Consider the following 13,594-nt stretch of genomic DNA (forward strand, 5'->3'; position numbering starts at 1 on the left):
TTGATGACTTAAGGAGCAAAGTACAGACAGTCGTTTTGTTGTTTGTTTGTTTTTGAAGCAGTCTCTCTATGTAGCCCTGGCTGTCCTAGAACTCACGCTGTAGACCAGGCTGGGCTCGAACTCAGAGATCCACCTGCCTCTGCCTCCTTGTGCTAGGATTAAAAGCATATACCTCAACCACTATCACCAATTTAAAAAACAAAAACAAAAAAAAACAGATGTGATGGCACTTTCCTTTAAAACCAGCTCTTGGGAGGCACAGACAGACATATCTCTGTGAGTTCGAGGCCAGCCTGGACTACAGAGTAAATTCCAGGACAGCCAGGACTTCACAGAGAAACCCTGTCTCAAAAAAAACAAAGCAGTGTGTGCTACCACACCTAGCTCAGACAGTACTTGAAGAACCTTGCTAAGGTTTACAAAAGGATGCAGCAATGAGTCACTGTGAGAAAGAACAGATCGGGAACACATGACTTCCCTCATAACTGCTCTCAGCAGGGCAGCCCATTAACACGCTGCCTTAGGCCTTGCAAACCACAGAGCGGGCACTGGGAGATGGACAAGATGGCTTTCAACTAACTCCCAGATCCTCCTTCTGCTCCCGAGGGATCTAAGCACATGTAAAACATCACACCACTAACTATCCAACAGAAAACAACAGGCCGCCTAGTCACACCAATCCAGACCTTGTCTGGAAGGTCCTCTTGTGAGTGAGGGTTTTTTAAAAAGTTTTTATGAGCATATATCACTTATATGTAATGAGTTTCATTATAACATTTACAACTTTTTGAAAATTAATTTTCATGTTTAATAGGGAGAGGGTAATGTGCCTGTCAGTGCAGGTGCTCATGGAGCCCAGAGGCACCGGATTCCCTGGAGCTGGGGTTACAGGCTGCTGTGCAATGCCCATCCTCGCCACCTCTCTAATCCTCACGACAGTCTTTGAGACAGGCTCTCAGTATGTAGCTGAGCTTGTCTTGAGCTCCCAAGGCAAAGAGAATCCCTGGCACAGGCTACCAGCTAGTCTCCACACCCTCCCCCTCACGCCACCCCCCACCCCACCCCCACATGTAGGGAGGAGAGCAACTGAGGACACTAGGCATCAACTTTGAGACAGTACACACACGCCTACCCACACGTGCAAGAATAAACAAGAAAACAAACGGCCTAAGGGGGCTCTGCCTTACCAGTCTGCTGTGAAGCATCCACTAGAAGCACAATCTTTGACCGGCCATCAGGACCTGCCGAGCTTGTTTCTTTCTGAGTGGCCACACTCTTCACCTGTGGTCTTTTGTTTCTTATGTGTTGTTGTAAAAGCTGTGGCTAAGTTTAAAAGACACACACACACACATACACATAAAAAAAAAAAAAAGAAAGAAAGAAATCCAGTAAATGCACTAAACATCAATTCACATTACATTCACTACAGAAAGACCTAAAGGTACACCCCAAATCAGGGGCACACAGCTGATTCTGTGCACTTATTCACTAAGGAGCATCACAGGCTAAATAATGTACCATAAGCACATTTACACATACTTTTTGATAATTATTAACACCATGATTAGTAAAATCTGAGTTGATTTTAGTTTTTAACCTACATTTTTATTTTTTAAATCAATTATTAACAATTAGCAAGATTTTAATAGTGCCATATGAAGGGTTAAACATTTTTATTTTAAAAGGTAGTAAATGCATGAAAAGTTACCTGGTCACTAAATTTAGGCTCATAACAAAGATAAGCAAAATATTTCTACCTTAGAGTCCAAACAGAAAATATTAAAAAGCTGATTTCTTTCTTTAAATTTTTAAAAATGAGAGCAATTATTCTTCAACAGCTATTTATACACCAGAACTCTGAATTTAATTTCAACTTCCTGAGTCAAAACTGCTGGGAAAGTGTTCTGAGGAACTCCATTCTGTGAATACCTGGAAAATATACACTACAACCTTGTTTTTTCTTTTCTTTTCTTTTTTTTTTTTTTTGTTTTTTTTTTCAAGACAGGGTTTCTCTGTGTAGCTGTGCGCCTTTCCTAGGTCTCACTCTGTAGACCAGGCTGGCCTCAAACTCAGAGAGATCCACCTGCCTCTGCCTCCTGAGTGCTGAAATTAAAGGCGTGCACCACCACCACCACCTGGCCAATCTTACTTTTTAATACCTATTTCCTTTCATCCTTGGTGGTCCCCCAAAAAAGTTCCCTTGACCCACAATGTTTTCATGAACCAAGGCAAAAATATTTTCAAAGTTATTTCTGCTGCTTATTATTTTTAATTTTAAAAAATTATGCCAGAAGGCATAGAAAAGGCAGCGAAGACTTTCTACTAAAGAGGCTAGCTAATGGAATTTGGGAGAGTGAGAATTCTCCATAGCAGTAAAACACAGAGAAATGTCTTCCATCAGCTCAACAGTGTTGGCTACAAACAGGCTTTTCTTCCAGCTTCGATAAAAGCCCTTAACAAAAAAGCAGCCTGAGATAGCAGAATTCTCCCCTGACTTCAGACAGGACTGCACTGCATCTTTAATATATATATACACATATAGAAAACAAGTCAAATGCCGGCCTTGAACAGAAGTGGCCTCGTCACTTACTTGTTCCTTACTCTCTTAAGTGACAGATTGTTTTTCCTACTAACAACTAGAATACAGGCGCTGAGGCTGAAGGGATGTGAGGCACCACTAACAACACTGTTCTTTCCCATTCTCCTGCTGATTGCAGAAGGCTGAAACAGCTTGAGGCACATTAACACTCAACCGCATGATCCTTTTAATGTTGGCATCATCACTGTGAAGTGATTTTAGCACAAAATTAAAATAATTTAGAAATAATTGTGCATTGTGTTTATGTAAAACTCAATGAATGATCATGAAGATGACTTGACATTATCAATCAAGAGTGAGGGGGAAATAAATATCACAGGAAAAATGATTTTCTTAAAATATGCCCATAACACTTTCTAATAGTGATGAATACTTAGTAGCAAATGAAGTGTTAAAGGTCAATGGATACCAGCAGTAAATTACCTATATCAGTGTTAACAACAGACGTACCATACTTAAAAACTACACCTAAAGAAAGTGGCCACTCACTTTTGGCACTCCCGGCCCTCTGTTACCGTTCCGGCTCCGATGACTGGACAACGGGAAGGCCTGCCCCGGCTGATGTGGACGCTCTGTGCATTCTGTGGTTATGGCAGCCTGGAAGGCGTTCGAGTAAGGTGGAGGGAAAGGGTGGTAGAAGCCCATAACTTGGGCGCAGGGTGCTGGCATCAGCTGGTAATAGGTGTACTCTGTGGACACAGGTGGCTGAGCAGATATAATGGGGTAGGCAAGGTAGGGTCCAGTAGGGTTCGGGCTGGGCTGCTGCCATCGCATATCATTGTTATATAAAGGAAATTGTCTGTGAAACCAAACAAAACAGAGTAATATTAAAGCAAACAATAAAGACGGAAGAGTGCCTTCACAATAACTGTGGGGAAAGGCAAAACTCGCCGTCACCACGTGCCTCTGCTACACCTCCCTGCACTTCCAACTACAGACATGGTAGTATAAAGGTCTAGCCTGAGAGCTTCCGAATTCCACCCCCTTTGAGTCTGCTCTCAAACCCCTCAAGACCTGCTTGCCTAAAAGTGAAACACTTAGCTTCTGCGTCTACAACACGACCACCCACATCCACGTCCAATGCTCACAACTACCACAACCTTCTGCAAAAGCTGAGCGCCCTCACAGAGTGACTCCCCACCACCGCCTCTTCCCCTAATCTTAAGCCAATTCAGGTCTCAGCAAGGCTTCTCTCCTTGGCAACCTAAGCCCCATGTCCAAGGAAGCCAGGAAGAAGACTTCACTGATACCTTTATCCTCTACTCAGTTCCCACAAGCCCATAAGATGCTGTCTTGTCCCAGCAGCCCTCTCATCAACGGTTGCTGCTGAGGAACGAGGGGTCCTTTCTCTCGCCTTTGCAATGGCAAAGCAAAATGGAAGACAAGGCTGACTACCAAAATCCTAAAAATACTTAAAAGATAACCTGAAGGATGGCTTGCTCATGAATTCCTAATGACTACCTCACATTAAGGCAAGAAAACAAATTAAATTCCTCATAGTGAACATGGCTATTTTGCTACAGAGAGAACTAGTATTATTGCTTATAGAAATGCTCTACATTATCTGACAGTGCAATCTTTAAAACAACAATAACAAAAACGGGTCTCAAGAAGCCTAGGCTAGCCTTGACTTCAAGGTTGACCTTGAATTCATGATCCTCCTGCCTCTACCTCTCCATGTCTGTGACACCACACCCAACCCACCCAAAGATTTCCAATGAAGTCTAAGTTCAACTGAGAAGGGTTTTTTGTTTTGCTTTGTTTTTGGAGACAGGGTTTCTCTATGCAGTAGCCCAGGCTGGCCTCAAACTCAGAGATCCACCTGGCTCTGCCTCCCGAGTGCTGGGATTAAAGGTGTGCGCAGCCACCACCCGGTGAGAAGGGTTCTTTAGTTCTACTGTGTGCCTAACTTTGAAAAGTCTGCAGTAAGAAACTCAGGATCTTCACTGGGGCGTTACTATTTCACAAGGTAGTCTGTTCCTCATAAATCACACATCCAGAATTTTGCAAAGACTGTGCTCTGGAATGACAGTGTCCCACAATGGGCTACAGATGTGTAAATACTAGTTGCTTCAGCCCACAGACCATTGCACAGAGCCATAGAGACGTAGCTGCCTCATCCATTCATCCCACAGTGCTGAGAAATACCATTTCCTGTACACGGCATAACTTGAAACATACAATGAACAACACAATGAACTGTAGCAATGAAGGCCCCAGCAGACGTCTAGAGGGTCAGCAAGCATACCACAGCTATCTATCACAAGCCCTGCCTAGTCCTACAGGCACATGCTATTTGAGCTACCAGGACTTGGCTAGATTTGGGGAACCAGCACAAGTGCACACTCAACCACGGCACCCTAACACCTGTCCCTCATGTCTTCTTCTTGGGCCAGACACTGTCCTGGCAACTATGAAATTAAGCATTTAATCTCAAAAAAAGGTTTCTTGTATTTCACATCTCCCTTGGGTCACTGTACTGCAATATATTTCAATGGCATGCTCGGAAAAAAGCATTTCCTCTTACAAAGAGTAAAAAAATAATACATGTTGACAGCTTTCAGATTTCTCCATATTTTTACTTCTTAAAAAATACAAATAAATATTAAAGTTTGAAAGGTACAAAATAAAATGATTAATGGACTTTGGCAAGTTCTATACCCCCACCAATAAAAAAAAAAAGAATAAAGGCATTACCTATTGGACTGGTTCTCCTGGACAAATGGGTAACAGGTAATCAGATAACTAGGGATTGGCGTTGGCTCGACACCAGAAATGCTTCCATTATCGTTTGGGAGAGCCATGGGGAGCACAAATGCGTCCAGATTCTTCTTCTGGGGAATAAATGGCTCTACTTCAGCGGACAGTTTGACATTCTTCAAAGAGAAAATAGAATGCATGGGTTACAAATGAACAATCAATACAAATTTGGCACTTATAACAACCCTCCAAACAGTACTCACAGCACACACAGAAGGAACGGCAATGTCAATTTAAAGTAAGCGAATAAACAGGAAACCAAGGAAGGACTTAACAAAAGTCACAAAATTCCAATGAAATCATTTCTTATGCAATGGAACTGCTAAAATCATCAAAGACTATAAAGAAGTCATACCTCAGATCTAAAAATACAGTAGTAGTAAGCAATCTAGCTTCTCAGACAAAACGGTATTTTTTGCTAAGGGGTAAAAGTCATATTCAACATAAATTACATTTCTTTGAATAGTTGTAAAAGTAAGTCTATTTCTGCCCATTGTAGGAAATTAAGTTTTGTATCATTAAATTACAATGAAGGGAAATGTCTAAGATGAGTCAAAAACATAGGAGAACAAGTTTCACAGTTAAGTATGGAGGGAAAGAATGACAGGAATTTTTCCCAGGAGATACCCAGACACTAATGTGACCCTAACATGGACTTCTATGTCAGTCTCCCCGATCCCTGTGTATCTCTTCTTATGATACAGTTCCAGAAAACTAAAAGCCATGGAAAACTACCCTCTGGGAAAACACACCCAGGGAAACATATTAAGAAATGAGCTCTGTACCCACCAGGACAGGAACATACTCTTAGGAAAGAGGCACCTGGGGAGCTGGGGGTCCCTGGACGTTCTATGTCTTAGAGGAACTTAAAAGCTATCCAACCTGCTATCAAGTTGTACGCTGATTTCAGTAATTTTCTGCACATTGTATTTAACAAATTTAAGTTTCTGAAATATAAAAATATCTGTAGGACTTGGGCACAGTGGCTCATCACTGTAATCCCAGGAGACTGAAGTAGGGGAACCACCAAAAGCCTGAGACCAGCCTGGGCTAAATAGTGAGTAAGTCAGCTGAGATATAACAAGACCCTGTCTCCCTACAAGGGGGGGGGGGAGAAGGGTGTGTGTGGCTACTGGGGTCGAATCCAACTGGTAGAGTACTTGCCTAGCATGCACAAAGCCTTGGGTTCAATTTCCAGCACCAAATAAATTGGGCATGGTGGTGCAGGTTTGGAATCCCAGCACTCGACAGGTAGAAAGTCAGGAGGATCACAAGTTCAAAGTCATCCATCCTCTGCTACATAGAATTCAGTGCCAACCTGGTCTAGAGACTCTGCCTCAAAAAAAAAAAAAAAAAAAAAAAAAGGGAATCTATGGTATAGTTTTCAAAATCAGAATGTTAACCATGTAAATTTATAATCTAAGAAATACTAAACACCTTCTTATTAAAACAAAGTTGGTAAAATGTAAGTCAATATTGCTTTCTTTCTTTCTTTTTATTTTTAATTATTTTTTGTTTTGTTTTTTGTTTTTCAAGACAGCCTCGAACTCACAGAGATCTGCCTGGCTCTGCCTCCCAAGTGCTGGGATTAAAGGCATGCGCCACCACTGCCCGGCTGTAAGTCTATATTTCAACCACTCAAACAATTACCTTAAAAAACAATAGTCCTAGATGGAAGAACTCTGAAGAGTTGTAAGATCTAGACTAATACTTATTAGGTTTCTATAAAGCAAGGAATACGAATTCACTGAAGAGTCTATAATGAAGAAAGGAGTCAGAGTAATTAACTATTAACAGTTTTTAAATAATACTTTTCTTAACTCTTCCCCTGTGCCCCTCCCCCAATAAAACCTGCATCAAAATCCAAACAACCTAATCAATTTACTTTGGTAACAAATTCAAATTCTTGTTCAGATCAAAAGTTGCAACAAACTTCTACTCACAGCTTAATTTGCATTTTATATAAACATGTTATAGCCCCAGGTAACTTGCTCAGAATGTATGGCTACTTAAGCTGACATGTACACACACACACACACACACACACACACACACACACACACACAAATGCATCCATGAAGATGAAGACTTGTACTGGTTTCTACTCTTAAGTGCAACTCTAGACACCAAAGTCCAACAATAAAATTCACAAACATTGAAACGATCCTTTGTTTTCAGCAAAGTGAGAGAGAGAAGCTGCTGTGGTCAACAGCTGCATTGGTAGAAGATGTCACCAGAAGGAACAGACTGACAAGCTTTCTCTACAGTTTCAACGCTACATGTTTTCCGAAGTTGTTCACTGTGGCTTTGAAGCTTTCTATTATCTACCATACACCTAAACAAACAGCCCAAAAGCAATGCTGAATGCAAATAATCCTTTAAAATTCAAATGTCAAAATATAAATTTTGTCAATTCTTAATATTAGTATAGAAATTGAAGAAAATATCTTTGAAAATATTGAAAAATTAGACTAGTTACTTTATTCCTCAGCTTGAATTTCCATGTTTTAGTCACTAATTTTAATTGCCATTTTTAAAGGGTCTCACTATTTCCAGACTAGCCTTGAACTCCTGATCCTCCTGCCTCACCCTTTCACAGGTATATACCATGTCTAGCTCATGATCTGTATAATTATATAGACATATTTTAAAGGTTTCTTTCATTTTTAATTATATGTGTATATGACTATATGCGGCTATGCGTGGGTAAGTGAAATAAGTGAGTATGTGCAGCTAGAGGGGTGGAGTTCCATGGAGCTAGAGTCACAGGTAGTTATGAGCCAACCTATGTGGGTGCTGGGAATTGAACTAGGGTCCACTGACAAGTCCTATACTCTCTTACCCACTGAGCCGTCTCTCCAGCCCTCATAATCTATATTTTGAGAAACTAAATTTTATAGAAGGGAACTATTAACTTACTGTAAAGAAAATGTAAATATGGGCTAGAGATGGCTCAGCATTTAGGAGCATTGACTGCTCTTCTAGAAGACCCAGATTTGATTCTCATCAACTACCTCGAGTCACTAACTCCAGCTCTAGGGGATCCAATGCCCTCTTCTGAGCCCCACAGGCACCAGGCATGCACATGTGCACAGATATGCATGCAGCCAAAACACGTATATACATAAAATAAAGTAACAAAAAACATAAAGTGACAATATAACCACTGTTGTTTACTGTCTGCTTCAAAAACCCAAATCAGTGGTAAAATGATCTTTCACAAGTTATCTCAGTTTCCTAAATTAATGAAAAATCTGAGTAATTCTGTCTGTGAAAATACTTATGCAGTTCACTCATTTTTAATTTTGACCATATTAAAGCAAATGTCAATAATAAAATGACATTTATACAAATAACCTAGAAAACCAAAGGTGTTATCAGAACATAAAGTATAAAGTCTCCTTAAGAGAGTTCCTTAGCCATGCACTGGGCTCACAGAGCCTCGATGACAGCCTACTGCCACGAACTTGGAAAGCCACTGCACCGAGGTGAGCGGGAACACTAGCACAGGGCACTCAAAAGCACATCTCAGCAGAGAATGCATCCTGAACTCCTCCGAGAAGCCTCCAGGAGAATGCAAATAATCTCCCAGATTAAGCAACAGAAAAGTGACACCCACCTAAAATCAAAACTGAAGCAGAACATAATGAGACATTCTCCCACAGTGAAACCTCAGAGTATGTACCACACACCCACAGGAAGGACGATAGAAGCCCCCACATTCTATGTGAAGGGGAAATTGCATCAGACATTAAGGTGCTTTTTGCACCCCCTGGTACAGATAACATAGGTGCCTTCGAGGGGACATGAATGAACCAGATACCTGCTGCTGAACTGTGGAAAAGTAACCCACCTGCAAGACAAACTGTAACTGCCAGTACTCTTCAGAGCACACTGAGGAAAAGGCCAGAGGATTTACACAGAGTAACCACTTACCTCCTGACCCACACACTTTTCCACAGGACTATCAAAGCCTGTTGGTGTTTTCTTAATAACAAAAAGTCACCATTTTACATGTAATACTAATTTTCATATCTAATTTATTAATTTCTGCTTTTACATTTCTTTTCTTTTTTGTTTTATTTAAAGTTTCTCCACCAAAACTCTTGCCTCGGACCATAATTTTACTTTGCTTTTAAACTTGGCCCACACAGAGATTTCATGACCGCACATCTGTCTGAGAGCAGCACTTCAGTCTTATCTCATAAGTCTTACATGTGATATGTAGTTATATTTTCCTAATAGCCTATTATTCTACTTCTTGTCTTTGACTTTTGATATTTAGTTAATATTTTTCTAATGACTTGTCATTCTGTTTTTAATACAAAGGCTTAAAAATTTCCAAATGTTTTCTCTAAATGAGCACATTTCCTAAGAGTATTATTTAGCTGGACAGTGGTGGCACAGGTCTTTATCCCAGCACTCGGGAGGCAGAGGTAGGAAGATCTCTGTGAGTTCAAAGCCAGCCTGGTCTACAGATTTCCAGGACAGCCAATGGTACACAGAGAAACCCTGTCTCAAAACAACAACAACAAAAAGAAAAACCCAAACAAAAACGTCAGTTGTGTGACTGGATAATAAAGGCTTTATAGTAACACTTAAAATACAGTTGCCCCTCAATGTCCAAGGCAGGTTACCAGACCTTCACTGCAGATCTGACAGTCCACGGATGCTCAGCTCTTGGAGGGAGTGTGGTATTTACACACAGGCTATTCACACCTCGCAGCGTACTGTTTACCATCTCTCTACTACTTACACCAACTAACAAACCCGAGGGCTATGTGGGGTCTATCTCTTAGACTGTGTTGTTTAGGGCACAACAAAGACAGTCTGCACAGGCTCAGCACAGACTCAACTTCTCTCCCTGAGCATTCCTGATCCAGTTGGTTCTCTCGGAGGTTGGAACCTGCAGATACGGAAAACTATGCATTTAGTTTGGAGTCCTGGTTTTTGCTAACAGTTAAAACAATCGGATATTTTCATTGTATGTGCACATGTATTTGTGATATATGTATATTGGGTGTGAAGAGGCCAGCTTTTAGGAGCTGGTTCTTTCCTTTCTCTGTAGTTCCAGGTCACCAGACTTGGTGGCAAGTACTTTAACCAACTGAGCCATCTCTCCAGTCCAGTTTCACATTCTTATTGTGACAAAACCGCATGAGGCCATAGGCGTTCGTTGTACTTGTTTCTCTAGGAATGAAAGAGGCAAATCCTCAGTGATTTTTATAGCTCCTTTTAGAAGACTGTACTTAATGTACTAAAGTTAAGGTGATTTGAGAGAACTGTGACAATGTAAAACAGCCTGTAAACCTCAAGTGTCCTGTCACTTCTACGTTATTATTTATTTAAAAATTCCAAAACCTTACATAGATTTCCTAAAAATAGACACTGAATCTTTACAAACAAATTAATTCCATGATTTATTCCTCACATCCCTTTACGTAAGACTACTACCACTAATTATTATTATTATTACTACTATTATTATTATTAAGAAGAAGGAGGAGGAGGAGGCCTGGAGATGGCTTGATCAGTGAAGTGCTTGTTGTGAGAGAATAAAGACTTGAGTTTAGGTCCCCAGACCCAAGGAAAAAGTTAGTGCAGAGGTAGGGGTCTGTGGTCCCAGGGCTGAGGTCAGTCAGAGGGGGGATCCCTGGGGCTTGCTGGCCAGTCTAGCTGCATCATTGAGCTCTGGGTTCAGTGAGGCACGCCACAAAAAGTAAGGTGAAGAGCAATGAGTAAAATATCTGCCCAACCCTGACCTCTGACCTCTACATGCACAGTATGCAATGTATTTCCCCAACCCCCCAACAAACACACACACACACACACACACACACACACACACACACACACACACACGAAAATGCATCATACCAAGTAATAACTATTCTTGTAACAGCTAACTCTGGCTGTTAAAAATTGAGCTACTTGTTATTGACTTAACTCCTGAGAGGCTCTTCCGGTTTTAAGATGATTTCAGTTGTTATTACAATTAGGACTATCCATCTAGCACTACATTACCAATGACTTAACTGCTCAGAACATAAGCAAGGCTTATCTTTTCACAAAATGAGCTTGTGTAAATGGCAACTGTAAACGCCTACAGCACGAAAGCCTTCAGACACAGATGTTTAGATTTAAGTTACCCTTGTGCAGTTCTCCAAGGATTTATTAATTAGGTTAACCTGAAATGCAGCAAGTCTATTACTGAGTACAATTAAAAACTAAAAACAAACTAACTTATGTAAAAGGCTAAGCACTACATCAGCTAGTGCTGTAGGCATTTTCAGAAATTCTGAATAAAAGCCAGCAATGGTTTAAAAGGAAAACCAAAACATTTGGAGGGTGTTGGGAGTTTGACTCAAACACTTCTTGAGGGTTTTTACCTATCTAAATGCTGGTTAGTAGTTCTCCCACTACAAGCTGGGCTGAGGCAAGAGGTACCGGAGGGAAGAAGAAGAAAGGAAAAAAACCTTCGATAGGAAATAATTTTGCATGGCTTCTCTTCTAGCTCTTAGATTTCCAAAGGTTTTGTAGATGGTGGCGTTTGTGGGCTGACAGAGGAGGGATGCTCTCTAAACAGTCTGGCACACTTGCTCTTAGGATAATGACATGTAGAGAGCTATGCTAAATGTTACCATCTAAATAGGTAATTACATTTCCTCTAAGATGAAAGGAGCTGTGAGCATACATATGCATTACCGGTTCTTGAGTGTCCACGAAGGCTCAGAATGTCCCTCCCTTTCGTTAGAGATGCACATGCAGGAAACTTCCTTTTCTTTTGTCAAAGTTTGAAAGCTCCGATTTTTTTTTTCCCCAGAATTACTTTTAAAAACGTTTTACTTAAATTTACAACAAGCTATAACAAAATACTCTGGAAGTGTGTCTTTATCAAGAAGCCCCACATCAATTTTTCCTCTGATACTTTGTGCTCCTTCATAAAAACAGACTTCTAGTCTCTTGAAACTTTTCTTTCCTTCTTAAAGTCTGTGTGGCAAGGCCCCGTGGAAAGTGCTGAGGCAGGGAGATCGACCCTAAGAGATCTAGGATAGAATAGACAGTACGACAAGTCTCAACAACAGAAACGACAAAGTGCACAAAACTAGAAAGCTGTGTTTGGGCTTGAAACGAGTGTAATTCAAAATCAAAACTGTCATTAACCACACATAAACATATACAGAAATTTGGGAGATGGCGCCTCGCTTATTCGAGTCCATTAACTATTAGCAAAAATAACAGGCAAGTCACTACTTCTTCTTCTTCTCCCTTCAACTATGTGACTACCTGACCAACGCTTTGGAAGAGTAGACTTGACAGTCAACAAAATTCAGAATCAAATTAAGACGTTTCCAGAGAAGCTGTTAGATACTGGGGGAGGAGGAAGCACGACACTATTCTTGTTATTTTTCACGCTGTCACTAGCCCTTCCTCCCAGCCCTTACCAGCAAGAATTTGATGCAATCAAAAACTAACGAGACCACTAAAGGAACTACTGTGTGAATACGAAAACGGGCTCCAAATGAACTCCTGCTCCACTTAAAAAGGATCATTATTTGCAAAATAACTAGCTAGGAAAACAAGGGGGAAAGCCACGGCAGTCGCTTCATAAAACGAATACACTCCAGACCGTTGCAAGAGCAACGCTTGTCGCCGCTGAGCACAGACCGGCCCCGGTCCACTTCCCCGGGCCTTCCAGCCCAGACGGCCTGGCCCTCGCGGAGGCCGAGAGCAGCCGGGGCACTCGCGTACCTGCTCGGCCGGCGCTCGGTCCATGGCGCCGGCGGCGGGCGCCGGCTCTAGTCGGTGTGCGCGGCGCCGCGGGCCGCTTTCTCCATGGCCCCCCGCTCGGTCCCGCCGGGTCCCGTCCCCTCCGCACCGCCGGCCGGACGCCGACTCGGCTACGCCACTGGCCCGGGGAGGCGGCTCCAGCTCGCAGCGGGGGAGGCGGTGGCCGCCCCGGGGAGGGATCATCTGGGACGGAAGCCGAGCGGGGCCGAAAGGGCGGAGGCGCAGTAGGAAATGGAGGTGCGCAAGGGCGGGGACGGCCGAGGAGCAACCCGAGCGAGCGGGGGCGGCTGGAGGACGGCCAAGGCCAGGGGCACAACCTGGTTGGGAACTTGGATGTACACTCCTCCCGGGACTGTTTAACTGGGAGAGTTGGGCCGCCCTTGAACCTGCGACGCCTCTGCTCGGTTTGCTGGGAGCTCGGAGTCTCTTCGGGAGCCAAAACTG

General features: G+C 42.2%; 1 protein-coding gene across 2 annotated transcripts in view; it reads right to left on the reverse strand.

The window, feature by feature from the left end:
• Positions 1-13,368, reverse strand: part of Secisbp2l (SECIS binding protein 2 like) — a 51,060-nt gene extending 37,692 nt beyond the window's left edge. Inside the window, exons 1-4 of one of the 2 annotated variants that reach the window (XM_036183698.1) lie at positions 13,112-13,368; positions 5,297-5,475; positions 3,089-3,398; positions 1,188-1,317 (exon numbers count right to left, since the gene is read on the reverse strand). In XM_036183698.1, coding sequence (XP_036039591.1) covers positions 1,188-1,317; positions 3,089-3,398; positions 5,297-5,475; positions 13,112-13,333 — 841 coding nt within the window. In that variant the 5' untranslated portion in view covers positions 13,334-13,368. Of the gene's footprint in view, positions 1-1,187; positions 1,324-3,088; positions 3,399-5,296; positions 5,476-13,111 lie in introns of both variants that reach the window. The other variant, XM_036183697.1, reaches the window with a different exon arrangement.
• Between the last annotated feature and the right edge of the window lie 226 nt (positions 13,369-13,594).

Source organism: Onychomys torridus, chromosome 4 (assembly GCF_903995425.1).
Source record: "Onychomys torridus chromosome 4, mOncTor1.1, whole genome shotgun sequence".
Classification (NCBI taxonomy): Eukaryota; Metazoa; Chordata; class Mammalia; order Rodentia; family Cricetidae; genus Onychomys; species Onychomys torridus.